Source organism: Platalea leucorodia, assembly GCF_965183815.1.
Source record: "Platalea leucorodia genome assembly, chromosome: 1".
In the NCBI taxonomy this organism is placed as follows: Eukaryota; Metazoa; Chordata; class Aves; order Pelecaniformes; family Threskiornithidae; genus Platalea; species Platalea leucorodia.
Window position 1 is genome coordinate 51911047 of NC_138823.1, and position 17680 is coordinate 51928726.

Consider the following 17680-nt stretch of genomic DNA (forward strand, 5'->3'; position numbering starts at 1 on the left):
TGTTCAGGAAAAGCGCTTGAGATTGATGACTTAATCAAAATTGCCTCACACATAAAAATCTGTTGGGGAAGAATAGCAAGGAACCGGGTAACAACTCTGAAGGACATAACAGAGTATCCCGCTTTGCTGTGTGCATAATTATTGCTACGATCCTTATGGCAATTTAGATGCTCTCATTTCTCCTGTAAATATTCCCCGGTTTTCCACACCCTCTGCAATGCTTGTTACCTGACCTGCCAAATAACTGACGGCAGGGGTGCGACGTGCGAGACAACCTCACCTAAATCCTTCTTTTTGCCTCATTTTGCATACAACATTCTTACTCAGTTTAAACAAACAAAGATCTCGGAGTTTAGATAATGAAGGCCATTGGGAATGCCTGGTCTGTGGACTCATTGATTGTTGTGGCTACATGTTATTTGGGGTGATGGTATTGAAAACCTCTTGCTCACAGCATCATCGAACTCATAAGTGTTCTGGCCAGCACCTAGTTAAATTCAAAATTAAATTCAGCAGTGGTTTATCTTTAGAAACTGGATGAAGCTGGCTTGTAGCATTTCTGAGGAGGACACAAATTCTTTTTATCTAATGACTTGCTGCTTTACTTCAGAAGAATGGTCCGTTTCCTTGGCTTCAATCCATTCGATTACTCATATTGTATTATTTCCCTTAACTGGAGGCAAGTTTAGTCAGATACCTATATTCTTGTCAACACAGCAATATTCAGCAGCTATGCCGACTGCAGGTAAGTTTCTAACCGCTTAATGAATTCACTGCCACGAAGAATAAAAGATGAGGTGAACTGGCCAGTTTTAAAAGGACACGCACTGCCTGATACTCCAGATTTTCTGTCCTGTAGCTCATCACCTCCAGCCCCCATGGCAGTCAGTCCCTGCGAGCCCAGCGGCTGAGAGTCAAATGTAGGACCCGCCGTGTTGCAGTGCCACATCCGTGTGACACCACCAGTTCTCCTCCTCCCCCGGGTCCTCTAGCTTCACCTTCTGGGCAGGACTTCGAAGGAACTTGGAAGCTCTTAACAGGTTCTTACAACATCACAAAATAAAATATCACTAGAACAGGTATGATTTCAATCTGTGAATGTTTTTGCCATTAACAAAAACAAGCCTAAAAAGTCCCTTTTCAAAAACATGTTTTTAAATTATGAACCATAATGATGCATGCCAAAGAAAAAAAACCACAACAGAACTATAAACCAAACTAACTGCACTCACTACCTTCTTTCCTGGGGGGAAAGACAATACGGTACCTTCTTCCTCCTTTATAACACCTCTAACAGTGACAGACATACATTGCCATCGTCTTTTTTGGAAATGCTTAGGCACCTTAAAATACCAACGAGAACTGGATTGCCCTCAGTTGGCTGCAAGCATATGCAGAGCCTTTCTGCAGGCCACCACGTCCTGCAGGCCACATGGAGCGACTCCAACAACGTCCGTGACGACTGCCAGAGTTGTACCATCTCCTTGGAAGGAGAAGAAGTGGTGCCTAGAGAAGCTCCAAGAGCAGGCAAGCAATGGAGAATGGGTTCCCTTCTTCCCCTGCCCAGAAAATCTGCCTTTTCCAGGGTAGCTACCTGGAGACAGAGCTGAACCTGGTCCTTCTCCATCCCAGCTGGAATCACACGGAGGGTCCGCAGAGCACCCTTGCACTGACTGTGCTGGGGAGTGGGGTGGGCAGAAACCTGCAGGCATGTTCCCTGTGCTGGCTGCAAGGGAGAGCCTGGCCGTAACAACTCCTCTCTGGGGACAGGCACAGTGATCCCAGCACCTGGAGAACGACCTGCCTAATGGCTAAAAGGCTAATATCTGCTGTGTCTGATCCCTAGCTCAAAGAGCTGAAATCCAATTCACCTCAAACCATGTGGAACCCATCTCCAAATAAATAATTCCTTCAAGTCTTCTTTAATCCATCTGCAAGTGGCTCCACGCTTCGCTCTGCCGTGAAACGAATCCCCTCTAAGGGCCTAGAGCAGGTCAGCGTGTGTTGTGTACATGCACGAGCTGAGTGTCAGTGTGGTGGGGCAGCTACTTGCTAGTGACCTGAGGCATCTCCCCTGCCCTGGAAGAGGAACAGCACCAAGGCTCAACTCCACTTGCTGTGAGCTTCCACCGTGACAACCTTGGACAAAGGAGGCGCAAGCCACAGCAGCGCAGGGGTTGCACAAGGCACACCTCCAATAACTGCCATTACCTCCCATTTTCTGCTCATCTGCAGAACAAGATGGGGATTCATTCTCACCTCCTGCAAGGAAGAATAAAGTGGATGCTGAGCCAGAAATCCAGCTTCAATACCCTTCACAAAGTAGCTCTTCCATCTTTTGGAGTATTATATTTAAATAAGAAAGAGGAACTTGAAGAATGGTATTAGCATAACATTACATATGATGCTTCAAATTTGTAAGTATTATTGAAGAATACTGCGGTGTGAACATGATCCATAGTATAACACCAGTGAATGATGAGAAAGGAGAGGAGAAACAATTTGTATAAAGCACAAGTATCTCTCCACAATGGTAAAAAAGGTTCAGTACTCACTGTTGCATCTCGCCATGCATGTGTTTTGTTTGTAAACGTTACTGCAAGATCTCTGTGTGGTAGTCACGTGTATGTTTCGCAGGTGAGCAAGATTTTGTTCAGCAGAAAAATTCAGATCATGAATACCCTTTTGCCATGAAGATTTCCAATATGTTGAAAAAAAGGAGTAGCAACTGCACAACTGATCCTGCAGTACCACCAGCAACCCTTGAACTGCCTCGCCTCTAATCTGTGCATCACATGACGGCTTTCATAAAAACATAATCAAAGCCAAGCATTCAGTCAACATTATCAGCGTTGCTGAATTCAGGTGCTACCTGCCTCTGCAGATCAGCCTGTAACGACTAGAGTTTGTGTGTCTGTCTGTTATCTTAATAGCAGAGGCAATACCACTGTTACAGTGCTCTCAGTACAGGGCAACCCTCTCATCACTGCCCTTAGCCACCACTAAACCCTGTGTAGGGTCTGATGACTTTGGGCTGTAACACTGCAGGGCACTGGGGGGCCAAAGGAAGCCAGCAGGCAGATACTCAGCACCTCTTTCAGCTCCTGGCTCGCAGTATAGCCTTCCTTACATTGCCTTCACCTGGCTATGTCTGCTCTCACAGCTGCTCTGCTGGTCTAGGTGGGGGAAGAAAAGCAAGCTCTGGTCCTGCCCACTACCCTACTCCTGGCCATGCAAAGAGGTGAAGCTGTGCCTGTCCTCATGCCACCAGCAAAGACGTAGGCAATCTTAATGTAGCCAGACCTAGAGAGGAGAATTTATGGCCCAGATCCACAAATGTACCTATCTCTCAGTAACTTCAGCAGGAGATAACACATCTCAAAGCCATCATCAATTTAGTTTTAATTCTCCCCTTTTCCCTTGCACAAAAGCTCTATAAGCTAAAGCATTAGGTTTTCAACAGATACAAGGTACAGACAAAATTTTGAGGGCAGAAAATTCTAGTGATTACTTCTGTTCATGACCTTTTTCTCCTCACCACATCACTCTGCTTTGTACTTTTTGCTTCTCTTCAGCATAACAGAGAAAACTAGAGAAAGTAATTCCCCCCGCACATGGTGTCCTTCCTTCTCAGCCCCAGCAAGTACCACCAGAGGGGCCTTCTGAAACCACAGGTAGCAAAAAGTACCACTCCTCGCTGGCAGCCTCTGTGCCGCTCTGGAGTATGTTTCCCCTCAAAAGCCTGCTGCCAGCCGCACGCCGGTGAAACAGCAGCTGCCCGGCTGCCGGGGAGGGGGATTTGGGAAAGATATTCCAGGGGACAGTTCAAATTTCATCCTCTCATGTACTTCCACAGCTCTCCTCCCCACACTCTCCAGACTTCCATTGGTCCTTGTACAACCACTTAAAAACACAGTTTGGGGACTTGGGGAGGGTTCTTGCTATTGAAGCTCGGCCTCAGTATGGAAGGTGGGCAAGCAAGAGCCACAACCTAGAGTGCATTGCTTGCACCTCGTTGGTAAGGGGCAATGCTGCCCCATCCACCCTGGCCAAGTACTCAGAGTTTAGCTGCGTCTGCAGGAACTGCCTTTCAGATTGTTTTTTTAAGTGGATCTGTTAGCACAGTTTAGCTGCCAGCATTGACACAGTAGAGCTCTTCTGTGCAGCCTACAATATAACAGGGGCTGGCAGCCTCCCCAAAACACAGCTGTGCCTGGAGATTTCCTCGCTGGCCGCAGTGCCCGTGAGTCGGAGCAGAGGTGGAGAAGCAGCAGCAGCTCCACCATGTGCTCCTCTGACATGGAAAAGTCCCCCCCTGCATGCACATGCACCCTGCTCCCTCGCTCCTGCCAGGGCTTACTCCAGTCTAATTGCAGACATGCCTGAGGTTCCCTGAGATGATTTGTTTCTTTTCCTGAACTCTTCAGTAATGTTCGCAGAACGTAAACCAGTTAGGACACCTTGCCCGGGGACAGACATCAGCAATCCAGAGATTCAAAGAAAGCAAAGCTAAAGGATGCTGTCACTACAGTACTTCAACAGGGTACCAGTGTCTTTCCCCCCCTCCACCACACATCCAAAATGTGCAATGAAGTAAGCAGGCACTGTGCAGCCTGAACAGAGTGGCTACAGTTTACGCTATACTGCCTCATCTGTTCTTTGCACCAGCTGTTCCTGGAAGGAGGTGCCATTGAATTATTCCTCTCTTCCTCTGATGCTCTGGAAGAAAGACAGAGGGCATTTTTTTTAATCTTGGCTTTTTAGCAAAGGGAACAGGGCTGGATTGTTTTGTACTGGCACTTGTTACCTTCACATCCCATGCCCTTCTTGCTGTGCAAGCATGGTACAAGACATTACATGCTGAAATAATATTTAGGTTTGCAGCTGGGCTCGTTACTGCTGTAATTTAGAAGGTATAACCAGTCATCAGCATTTCAAAATATATTCAATTTTCAATAAAGAGGCAATTTCCACAGGGCAATGACCATAAATGAATGACAGTGTACCCAAGAAGAACAAACAAAGCTGCCAGTCTGTCAAGAATTTGCCTGATGTGTCATCCCAGTTTAATTAAGGGAAAAAATTTACTGTACGAGACATGAGAGCAAGTCAACTCTCCTACAAAGGTGCTTCCTTTCCTTTGTGCATTACAAATAATCTCCCCTTGTTTTGAATCACTGATGCACAAGCAGCTTGTAGCAAATCCTTCTCCAGAATTAAACAGAAGGCTGAAAAACACAAGCCCAAATTCATCCTTTTATGCACTGGATAAGTTTGACTCTAGGTGATTTGTGGGTCTTTCAAACAGACTTCAGTGTATCATCAACTGAATATTTCCCCCAAATTTTGTGTCCTGAAGGTGCTGAGCCGACCCCAGCTACAGGCAACTCTCAGATCTCCGGCAAGCGGCTGTGGTGGCCACGCTTTGCCCAGGGGCACGGAGCTGCGGCCAACCAGCACTGCCCTTCCCAGCCTTGCACCGTGCCTCTGAAGGCACCCAGCAAGCTGTGCCCCAGAGCCTGCCAGACAACGTCTCCTAGCCAAATCCCGTTTCTTCCACTTCTGTAGTTTCAGTGCAAGAGCAAAAAGCTTTCTCAGTCTTTGGAGAACTGCTTCAATCCGAATAAACTTTTCTATCAGAGGTCTAGTGTGTCAGCACATCGAGGGATGCAAGGCAGCTCCACGGACGTTGCTTACACCAGCTAAGAACCTGTATGGTACTATGGCCAAAATAATCTGTTTTCACTGACTGAATCATCTGACCAATGGCTAAATGTACAACAAAAAGGTATTACGTTTAAATCCAAATATTTCTCTATAGTTCTGGAAATCTAGATACAGTAGCACCATGTCTGCATGGGACAATGAGAAAGCTAAGATTGTTTATAAAATAAAAATTGTGCTGTCTAGAGCACTTGCTTTGTCAAAGATGAGTGAAGTCAGAAGAAACAATAAAAACAGTGCAATTTTCAAGAACGTTGATTTCAGAGGTGTAGTTTTCTCCAGTTTAATAATCAAAGATACCACAACACATATAAATAAACTGAGGACTGAGAGCTGTAGTTTTAACCTGGTTACGTTCCACAAGGCAAATATATCTAAGTGCATTTATCTCTTCTCAGAGCAGATATGTAAAAGCATTAGCCTCCGTCATGCTGTTATCCATTATCAGGTCTACATGCAGGCCCGGAAAGACTATGTAGTACATGTGTAAATATACATACCCGACTTGGGTACAGTCTCGATATGGCAGCACTGAAAATATGCTACAGAAGGATCTTCTGCTGCTGATAAGGACTATTCTAAAATACAAAAGAAAATAAAAGAAATCAAAGACTAAAATTTAAAAATCCCACCACAATAAGCAAAGCAACAGATGTTACTGTTGAGGAATTCATAATCATAAAGCTTCCATCACGGACGATTTCTCCCTCCTCTTTATCTCACAGGTAGTGTATCGCGCTACTGAGTCTTTACAGATGTGCTGAAGCCTGTGCCATACATTACACAGCAAATGAGCAGCGGAGTCCCATCCCCTCTACAGGCTTTCTAGGAAGAATGTCTTCAATACATTACTTGGAATCCAGGATAAAAGTTTTTCTAGTGAAAGGAGTCGTAGTGAAAGGAGTCCACCCAGAGAGGCAAGAAGCCGCTCTGACAACTCACCACTATGGCTGAAACTAAACAGACACATCCAGCAGCAACCCAGGTGATACACATCAACAACCACCTGTGATGCACACCACAACTCCGTGGCTGACTTGCGGTCTGCATTTATCAGACAAGAATTTCCAGCTGCTGGTCATGACCTTTCTCTGCTAAACCAAAGGACTCCCTCGATTTTCAGCTTCCTGTCCCTGAAATAGCCTGATTCATGGATGAAGTCAAAGTTTGCTTTTATCATAAGCTTTCAGATACTTTCGCTGTTTTCCGGGTTCCTCCTTGAGTCTTCTCCAGTTTTTCCCCATCACCCTTCTTGGTCTCCGGGCAGTATCACTGGCCTCAGCAGTTGCACAGATAGCAGATATAAACATCACGTCTTTCAGTCTTACCTTTAAGAGCAGTGTCTAGCCCTGACAACCTGCCAGCCTCTGCGCTCAGTAATCACATCAGCCCTCTTGGTTATGATGTTGCATTGACACTCAGGCGTGACTGATCCCACAGCTCCTCGCCCCTTCTCCTCCAGTGGCCACGTCTCTCTCAGTCACTAACTGTTAGGGCTGAACCCCTCCTGTAAGCATGGCTTGCCTTCATTACTCATAGGCAGGTAGCTCAAGCTTTGGCAACATGAAAGCATACATTATCTGCCTGCACAGAGCTTATCTCAGAATCCAGGCCACTCTTACAGCAAATACCTTGTATTTTTAACCAGTCTCCAAATCGCTGCATCATCTGCAAAGCCACTGTGTGGCTTTAAATCAAATACCTTAGAGCAACCTATCTGTTTCACAGCCACACTATTACCTTTAGCCATCAAGATCTGACATATCATTAAGCAACATCAAAACCACCTTGAGGTCAAGACCCACTTTCCATAAAACTGCGTGGACTGTCAATAGTCACATTACTATAGTTTTGGGAGATGCAGATTGGCAAGAAGCCAAGAGAAGCTTGATCAAGATGTAAGATATAAAATGTCAACAAAAAACTGATTGTTTATAAATATAACCTCTTTCCTTATTACCTTCAAGACACCAACAATTGTACAACGTACACTAAAAAGACCCTTCTTCCCTCTAAAGTTGGCCAACAGGCTGCATCCCCTCAAATTCCTCTAAGACACGGTGATGGCAATTTGTGCCATTTTCTAATCTGATTAGTGTTAGAATTTATTGATGCTTTACCTTTCTTGTGGTCCAAATGCTAGGACCTACTGCTAGGTTGGTTGTCAGGGCTATTGCACTTCCCTGCTCTGCTCTCCAACACGGATTTTTCTGACGTTGTGTGCCACAGATCTGTATGTGAGGATTTCACCCGAATTTTTCATCCTTTCTCCTATACTGGTCAAAGTGCGACAACAAACCAAGCATGCTATTTTGTTCTTTACTGTCCGAAAACCACCATATGCACCGATAAATCTCGTACCAGTTACACTGTTATTAAAACACTATTTCCTTAAGGGAACAGCTTAGTCATCGTTCTTGGAAAAGATTTAGATCCTCAAGAGAGCTGCTGCATGTAATGCTTGGAAAAATGCAGAATGATCGATTTTCCTTCTCCTGGATCATTCTGTTACAGCAATCCTATTTTCTTCCTTAAAAGCATGTTTAAAAGCAAAGTGGTATTTACCCTTTAATAAAGGAGGGTTTCTAATAATAAACACGTGTACAGCATTAGGAAGATCTCTGGCAGCAGATAAAATAGGATTTCATTGTTTGACTGAACGCTGTAACATCCCTTACCTATGGTAAATATCTCAGATTGTATAAGATGGTCTCGTGGTGCAGCAGTTAGTTATAGAGCAGGGGGGAATAATTTTTCACATTTGAGAAAGGCAATCCACAAGCAAAAAAAACTGGCATATGATTAATTTTGTGCTTGCCACTGCTTATTGCTGAATGGTTGCTACTCACAACAGCTTGCTTGTTCACTGGAAGCCTTGTTTGCTGATGTATGAAACTTGGCACAGATTTCGAGGCTGACATCAGAAAGCATCTTTGAATTCGGAAAACCACGGTACCCACTAAGCATATTCCCCCTACTCCCTCTGGTTGCTTCTGGAAACACAGCTCTTCCACCAACGCCCTACACCTCCCTAGGAAAAAACCCAACTCTTAATACTTAAAGAAAAACAAACTGGTGCTTCCACGTCCGCAAGCAGAGACAACAGTGGGACGTTACCACAGAAAACTTGCTGTGTGTATCAGAAGGAATCAGACCAGAAAGGAAATAAAAAGCACCAGCCCAGCCTCTAGTTTTTTCAGATTTCTTTCCCTTGGGACCCCAGTATTGCTTCTCTTTCCATAAACCGGGGGACCCTCTTTACATAAACATCTCCCAGGCAGAAAAGGAGAGGAGCCCACAGCCTCCACTGCCACCAAGCCTCATCTGCAGAGCTGCTGGAGGGGGCTGGTGCAAAACAGCCTTAGGATATGGACTGGAAGAGAAGCAGGGAAGGCAGTGGTCAGAAGCTCATCACGGAGGGATAAAACAGCATTTTATTTAGAGGTCTGATGATATGCATGGAAAACAAAAGAAATTTTGAGAGCCTGCAACGGTTTGCTGGAGCAGAAAGTCCAGAAACTTGTCACAAAGTATGCTTTGGAGAAGAAGGTGTGGTGGAAGCCCATTGCTATTCAAGAAAATTGAATTATTGTTTACAGGAGAAAAGCATTTTCCTGGATTTCAACTCAACAAAGGGCATCTACAATCCTGCGCAGCTCTGATGAGCCATCTCAGAAGCAGCTTGAGTCAGAGTGGGTTTATGTGCCCCGGTTGCCATTGTGCCACCTAGACATGTTTAAAATTACGTCTTGAAAAGGTTTTCACTCTCTAATTCTCACATTTCACCAAAAAGTTGTACTAATTACTATGGTTCAGAGCAACCATTATTTTGCAAGAGAGCTCTGCAACGTGCAACTGTCTGAGACTGTAAAAGCTAATCTTCCAATTTCTTTAATGAGGTGTATGCTATGAAATGACAAAAACCTACTGAGCACAACGCTCTCAACAGAATCAGTAATTCGCTTGCCTTGAAGAAGAATAATGTCTGTTTTCTTTAGCATCTGGCTAGGTTCAATTGTGCTGCACCAAAAGGCTGCAATCAGGCAATGTGATATACATCATATATACCATATGCATGCGGAATACTGTAGCCTCTTTTCTCATACCTGATCGATGATGTTTGACTACCAGAGCTTTGCTGCCCTTCACGCAAAGGTGAACGCACAAACCATGGATACTGTCTGGGTAGCAGCCATCATTTTGGAGTCTCCCAAGTTCAAGCTGGGGCTATAGGAAGGCAGCTGAGAGTAATTATGAGCTGTGAGGATGCTGTGAATAGTCAACCTCTCAGAGTGCACGTGCGTGCATTTCCACAATTAAAAGGGCAGCAAAAGAGACCTTTCATAGCCTACAGGTGGTGTTTGGCCTTGGCTTAGGTCTGTATACTAACAAAAAAATTGAGAAAGCAATGGCATGGGGGTGGGAGAGGAGCATTGTTTTACTGCTTTTAGATCTGCTATATGGGATGACTCTGGAAACGTTCTTGTCCCGTTCTCACCATGAACTGTTTGTTCAGCTGGCTCAGGTTGCTATTTTGGTGGCCTGTTTCTGCTAGATAGGAAATCTTCTGCTTCACAGTTTATGTAAGATACCACCAATAAACCTGCTGAGTAAAGTGGGTGAAACCACATGCTGGTGGCTACCTGTGCTAATTTGTATATTAGGATTGACTTGTCTTTGTCTTTCAATGGGAGTATTTATTTTGTGCTATTTTACAAGAATGCTTTGATAATACAGTCTAGGAAACCTAATTTTCCAGCTCCTTTAATGAGCCACGTCCTACAAATCTGAAGAAACTAGTTTAACCAGTGCACAGAACCATCAACAGGAAGCTTTACAAGGACTAGCTGATAAGCTGCTGTCTGTCTATAGGTGGTTTTTCTCTGTGCTAAATAGCTGAACTCTGATTTTAACCACAGCAGGTCCTGCCTTGCTGCTGGACTGCCAAAGGCTGGACCCAGAGCATCGCTGCTGAGCGCCTGCCATCCCCAGGGCTGAGAGGGGAAGCTCTCGGTGCCGCAGGGCAAAGACACCTCACTTTACAGGTTGAGAGCTGCAAATAAGGGCAGTTACCAGAGAAAGGAGCCCTGAGCTATCATCCACACTGCAGCTTTCTTTGCTGTGACACTCACGGTCACAAGCCAGTGAAACAACTACTGAAAGCGCTAGCTATTTTAAAGCCCAGCTATCAAATTCACCACTCAAAACTATCTTCTGTCGTAGATGTTTTCAAAGCTGGGTTCCTCAAGTTAAGTGAAAGGCTGACATGCTGCGACAGAAGGGTCACGGGTTTTGGGGAGAGCTCAGACAGCCCGACTCCAGCCCAGCTCAGGGCCTGCGTCCTGCACAACCATGCATGAGCTGCCTGGGTTGAGGTCCTGGGCAAGGGAAGGAGCCCCAGGAGAGTTTTGTATCCATTGCAATACCTGTGCTCCTCCATGTCACAGGGAACCAGGGAGGACACCAGCTTTAAAGGTCTTAAGGTACTCAGAAACTCTGTTGATTTTACGATGAACACATAAAGCAGATCCACCTGAATTTCCAAAGGTCCTTTTCATCCAGAATTAACCTCAGTGACTGCAACAGCATCCAGACCCCTTGGAAAAACAGGGTATGTGCTCAGATTACTTACTGCTAGACTTAGCTGGCCTTCGGGGTGACACAAATTGTTGACTTTGCATTTTATTTTTAGCTAGTATCGCTGTGGCTCTTTGTCCATAGGACAAAAAGCATTTAGAAATGTGTATCTTATTCTTATTGTATCTGTGTTCCAGATAAAGGGATCTCTATTATGATTATGGAAATATTCTGGAAAACTGTGTCTGCTGATAAAGATAAGAAGCCAGTTGAATAACAGAAGCTTAGTCACTGTTTTCTTAGCAAGAAAAATATTCAGTTATATTATCAGACGTAATGACTGATATATAAACTAAGATAAAATGCTAGGATATATCCTACAAATACTTTCTTGCAACAGATGCAAAAGTTCATGAATCAAATGTATTTTTTTTGCAGGTAGTATTTCTATCAAGTTTATAGATGTGTTTTATAAATGCACCTCAGAAATTACTCGTTCTCTGTGGAATTTGCATAATACTTTATGAATAAGTGTTTTTTGCTATAAGAAATTCCCAGAGTGTACATATATTTATGTACAAAACAGACTGAAATTAGAGGGCTGCTTTTCAGCATTTGTTTCCACATGCGTTTGTTGTGAAGACAATAATCAGCTGCTAGTCAGACAATAGTTAAGCCAACAGTTCTGCATGCGTCTGATGATTGCCACAAAAGCTGTTTCTAAAAAGCTGTCATCTCTCAGAGCCACCTTCTGCAATATTTATGCTGATTACTACCTTTCACTTCATTTAATTGTACATGTGAGAATAAACGCAAGGAAAATGTTGCTCGAGCCAAGTAACACCCACCAGAATTCAATTCATAAAACCTGCGGTTCAAAGTAATGTCAGAACTTCTATTGACCTGGTTCCATGTTTGATGGAAACCACAGGCTACGTGCACAAATTGGTCCACAGGAATATATGTAGTTCTGGCCCATGGCAGTTGTATGAGAACACGTATGTGCAAGGGTCAACTCTCAGTGGGATGGTTTAGTCTATATGCAACCTGTTCAGGTAGTCTATTTAAAACCTATTCAAGTTTGGAATGACAAGAATAAAGTCATGAGGCACGTGGGAAAATTGTCTTGGGGAAAAAAACACAGAGGGCAGGTGTCTTCTTTCTAAGCAGGGAGGAGCGAGTTTCACTTCTGAGCTGGATGATACTGCAATGAAGAACCTATTTTGCTGATGGGAACACCACGACAGGGACCGTGCCTTTGCAGCAAGGGAAATCCCTGCCGACCACTGCTGCATAGGTCCCACCGGCGCCTACGGCTGCAATCCGGGCAGCGCACGCCCCAGCTCGGGGTGCGCTGTGGCCGCAGCTGCACCCCTCACACATCCCCCGGGAGCCCCTCTGCCTGCGTCTGCCCTGAAAACAAGGATCCCACTCCTCACCTTGCCACAACCATCCCCAGCTGCACGTTTACCAACCAGCACTTTGTATCCAGGAGGACACGGCGGTGCAATCGGGATCCGTCACGTTTATAATTTATCTTGTAAGACTCAGGATAATCTTAATACCTTTCCCTGACGTTGTTTTCTTGAGTCACTTGTCCAGTAAGCCTCCTGCCACAGGCAGCCCTGACAACCCAGCTAGCTTGATGCCTACCCTTGCACCTGCTAATAGATGTTGAAACGTCGTTCTGCCATTGCTAAACTTGTTCCCGGCAGGTTTGGCCACGCACCCCTCTCACACTTAGCACCTGGTGCTTCCCTCGAAGAAATGCAACCGCATTACGCCTAGTTTACTCTGATTGATTTTCATTTTACACAAGTTATTTGTATTATGGAGACACAGGTCTTAAAAATCCATGGGCTAGCACTTCCATTGACTCGTACTTCACCCGAGGAAGGAGCGTGCACTGCAGCCTGCACCTTCATGGACTGTTTTAAAGCCCATTACTACATATTCGGTTAAGCGGCAATGGCACACTGTGCTCTTGCACAGGGATGCTGACCCTGCCCTTTCCCTCGCGCGCCCATGGATTGCCTTTGCAGAAGCAGCCTTTGCATGCACAGTACCTGCCGTTTCTGGTATCATGTTGCCGCATGTTCTTGATAAAATGAACCTTCTTGAAGTTCTTTGGTCTGGGTGATCCTGAGAGTGTCCGACATCTGAAAAATAAATCAGTTGCGGGGGGTGGGGGGGAGAGAAAAAAATAGAAGTGCTCAGTTCCCTGCTGTACGGCCAAGAAGTCTACACAAAGGCAGGAAGGAAAGACGAGACAAATGATTCAAGTCACCCTGTGTTAGGAATCAGCAAGAACAATAAAGACAATAAGTCTGGAAATGCGACAGCTCAAATAAAAAAAAATATTTAAAACAATAATAAGAAAAGGCACCACCACCACTCCCTTCACGCAAAAAATCACATCATAAAAAAATCTCAGCAAAATAAAACTTCCTGTAATCTGCTGTGACAGCTTAGCCCAAGCTTTCAGAGGAAAAAAAAATAAACTAAAACAAAACCTGGTAAACATGCGATTTTCCCACTCACACCAACACCCACACCTTTGTATCCTCCTCAGCTATTGATAAAGGAGCTACTGAGGAAAGTTCTTTCTTGTTTTAATTTTAGAAAGATTTAAAATCTCTCATTTGCAAGGATAATTCCTATTTGCTTTTAACTCTAAATATTACTTTTCACATTCCTGACAGCATACAAAACAACTGAAAATAAAATAAATTACCTCAGGAAAAAATATCATTCTTCAAAACATTAATCCTTAAATCCATTTTACATCTGAACGCACTTTATAAATTGCAGTTAGAGGAAGAAATTGCTAGAGGGAGGAGAGATGAGACAAACAGCAATATCCTCCCCCCCTTCCAGCCTTGCTCTTTTTAATCAGCTGAAACCACAGCACCATGTGAAAGCTTTCTCTGTTTCATCTCAGCGTTGTTTTGTTGCAAAGCACGGCACGGCGCGCAGGCACCGGAGATAACTCCTGCGCTCGCTGGGCAGCCAGGGCTGCTGGACCGCAGCCGCTGCATCCTCTGTGGGAGCTAAGGGACAAGCATCCTCCGCTGGCACACGGGACTAGCACAGTCCCTCTGTGCTGAGCCTCCCTCACCTATTTTTCCCATCCTCTCCTAGGCATAGGCAGAGTTCAGCAGCTTCCCAACCCCGAGAGGTCCTTTTGCTGGACTGAAACCACAGACCGCCAGTCCCAAGCCACCAGGGACTGCCAGTCCCCACTGCTGTACCCGAACACCATCATGCTGCATGGGCACACCGCAAGGCAGGGACCCCATCGCTTTGCCATTTCTGCCTTCCTCCTGTTAGTAAAATCCTTGAGATTCCCTCATCCTCTGGTTGCAATATTAGCCTTGTTAGCTTCTTCACGGGAAAATACCACCAAGAGAGAGGTTTTACCACCGATTCTGCAAACTAGCAAGTAAAAACACTGCCTTGCAAACCATATTTTGTTTATATCTTTTGCCAATTATACATGTTTGAAGCACATCAATGCTTCATAACATGCTGGTAAGCATTCAATGGTAAGCTTTGTAAAAATAATCAAGCCTTGGTAATAGGCCAGTTGGTACAGCTTCTGCTATTAAGTCTTCGCTTCGAGGTGGGGAGAGACAGCCAATCTGCATGTGTGACAAACAAGGCTATAGGCTAAACACCGATATGAACTAGCTGAATTACAGGTCCTAAGATAAAGAGACATTCAAAATTAAGCTGCCGCCTTGCCGAACAGCTGACCTGGAAGCATACCACGCACCGGTCAGATTACTGATCAGCCTGTTTCTGAACTGTAAGCAGTTGCTCCATTTTCCATCACCCCAGAGGACTGCCTAATGACTAATTACTGTGGTCCCCAGAGAAGCTGTGGCCTCCTGGATGCAGAAATAAAACCACACTGAAGCTACTGATGTAACAAGGATGGGGGCAGATTTATTAGTGAGGTAGCAGTCACAAACCTACCAACCAACACACAAAGACAGTAACGCTGGTTACCGGAATAAGACTGTGTGTGCTGAGAGAACAAATGATAAAAATCCATAAAAAACAAGAACACTAAAAATACTAGCCTTCGAAAGCTTACTTTATTAAACCAGCTGTGCTTACTTTTTAAAGGTACTACATACGTTAGGGGCTAGTCATTCATGCTAGTGACAACTAAACGTTTCTATTAATCAAATCTGACTTTTTATTTCCTGACATTTTATTTAAATACTGACATTTTATTTAATAACCTAGAGCCAGGAAACATGTAATTCACGTCACCCACCACTTTGCAGGGCACGTGAGGTTTCAATACCTTTTACCCACTATGAAGAACATCTTAACGTGAACACCCAGCTACTTTTCAACATGGGGAGGGACAGCAAGTCTGTCCATGCATGTGCCTTACAGACAAGTAACCAGAGAGAGAGTAAATAAAATGACCTCCGCAGTGGGGCATTTTCCTCGATGTCCTCCAGAGTCTCCAGAGAAGATCGCTGGGAGATCAGCCGACGTCTGCAGAGAAAACAGAACACAAAACATCGCCGCTGGTTAGAGGGCATGAGAAAGTCCTCAGAGTTGTTATTCAGTAAAGCTCACAAACCGCCACCGTTCACTACCCGCGCCACACCCTTGGATAGTAATAAATTGTGTTCCATTCTGCTTATCTTACCAAATCTATTTGATCCCAACCAGAAGCAAACTTACTCCATACAAGCTTTTATAGCAAAACAGAAGTTGAAACTTCCCAACAGCTCCTCCTCAGTTTATGCTTTCAGGTTTTCCTTCCTTCAAGGGCTTAACACCCACCTAACACCAGTCCCACATTTGCTGTGGTATAGCTTGCAATGCTACAAGTACGGTTCTTTGATAAAATAACACAGACGTAGATCTACAGAGACTGCCTGTCACGCACACTGCCACAGGAGACATCCCTTTGCCCCTTGCCCTTTTTACCAAACAAATGCCACTCGTTTCTCAGCAATGTCCATCCCATCACTCCTGTGAGAAGTGACCGAAGGGAGATGAAAGATGACAGAGCCGGCAGCACTGGGCACAAACCAGCAGTTTAAAAGGGAGCTCCAACCATCCCTGTGAGCAGCACAGATGAGTTTACTCCTGTTTTAAACCAGTTTTCTACAGCCAAGTCAGATCCCTCCTCCACCTTCAGTGAAATGAAGTAAGGAAATCTTAGCATTTCAAGTTTTCCTGCTGTCCTAGCAGGCAGGGAAAAAGCCTCAGTACAGGCTTGGTTTTAAAAGCAATGGCCGCTGCACAACCTCCTGGACGCCAGGTGCCCACCAAAGACGCTCTATCACTCCCCTCCTCAGCTTGACAAGGGAGAGAAAATACAACGAAAGGCTCATGGGTCGAGATAAGGACAGGGAGAGATCACTCAGCAGTTACCATCACGGAAAAACAGCAGCACAAAACAAGGAGCTGCACCCAGCCCTCCAAAAAACACCGTACATACAAAAAATAAATGTATAAGATGCAGCCCACCTGCAGGCACGTAATGAAGAATTCAGCTGGCAATCATCAAAACGACCCCATTAGTGGGTGTTTTAAGCAGCTGCGACAGCCAGCGGAGTGAAGGCACCGTGCCACAGCACCCGGCTAGCATGGGGAGCCTCAGCGCCCATCGCTCCTAGGGGCCACTGCTGAGGTGTACCGTACCTCGCCAGCGATCTTAGGAGTGTGAACTTAAATGATAGAAGTCCTCATAGACTACCACTACTTTCTCCCAATTACCTTAATATCCTTCCCACTGAGCTGCCTTACTCCCTTGATCTGCATGTAAAGAGTTTCCAGAATCTCAAGCACCCCCATGCTTGGAAGGGTGCTCATTAATTTATTCCTGGGCTGTATTTTCACAATAAATTGTTTTCCCTGATGCCAGTGTAAGCAGTTTCTAATCCTTCTTGCAATTTGCTAGACCCTCCAGTTGTGCTGCTACAACTGTTCCTGCAGCCGTGCTGCAAATCTGATTACCGAAATGTTTTCCAGTTCAAAATAACACTGAGGTCCAGTGATTCAGTTTACTACTAGTTCAAACACCAGATATCTATCACTAACCCCCAGAAAACACATTTCAGGACAGTTTGAATGTGTATGCAACTTTTCATGTACTTAGAAAATCATAAAAAAAACCCTCAAACGATTTATAGAGCAACTAAGTGTGAAGCATAATCCTCTTAGGAAAATATGCAAACCTAAATCCCCTCAGGCTTTGTCTAAACTAGAATTTTAGAAGATCTGGTGCAAGATAGGATACACCTTCAAAATGCTAAGAAAAAATAAAGGCTGCATTTCAGGGTGTGCTGAACTTGCTGGCATAGACAAGGAAGAAGAGACCAAACATCTCCCTCCTGCACCCACG

General features: G+C 44.8%; 1 protein-coding gene across 2 annotated transcripts in view; it reads right to left on the reverse strand.

The window, feature by feature from the left end:
- CABLES1 (Cdk5 and Abl enzyme substrate 1) overlaps window positions 1–17680 on the reverse strand; it is a gene marked incomplete at its 5' end in the record, with an annotated part of 75343 nt that overhangs the window by 22721 nt on the left and 34942 nt on the right. For both annotated transcript variants that reach the window (XM_082305301.1, XM_082305302.1), the window contains 3 exons: window positions 6225–6302; window positions 13368–13460; window positions 15745–15816. In XM_082305301.1, coding sequence (XP_082161427.1) covers window positions 6225–6302; window positions 13368–13460; window positions 15745–15816 — 243 coding nt within the window. The remainder of the gene's footprint in view (window positions 1–6224; window positions 6303–13367; window positions 13461–15744; window positions 15817–17680) is intronic.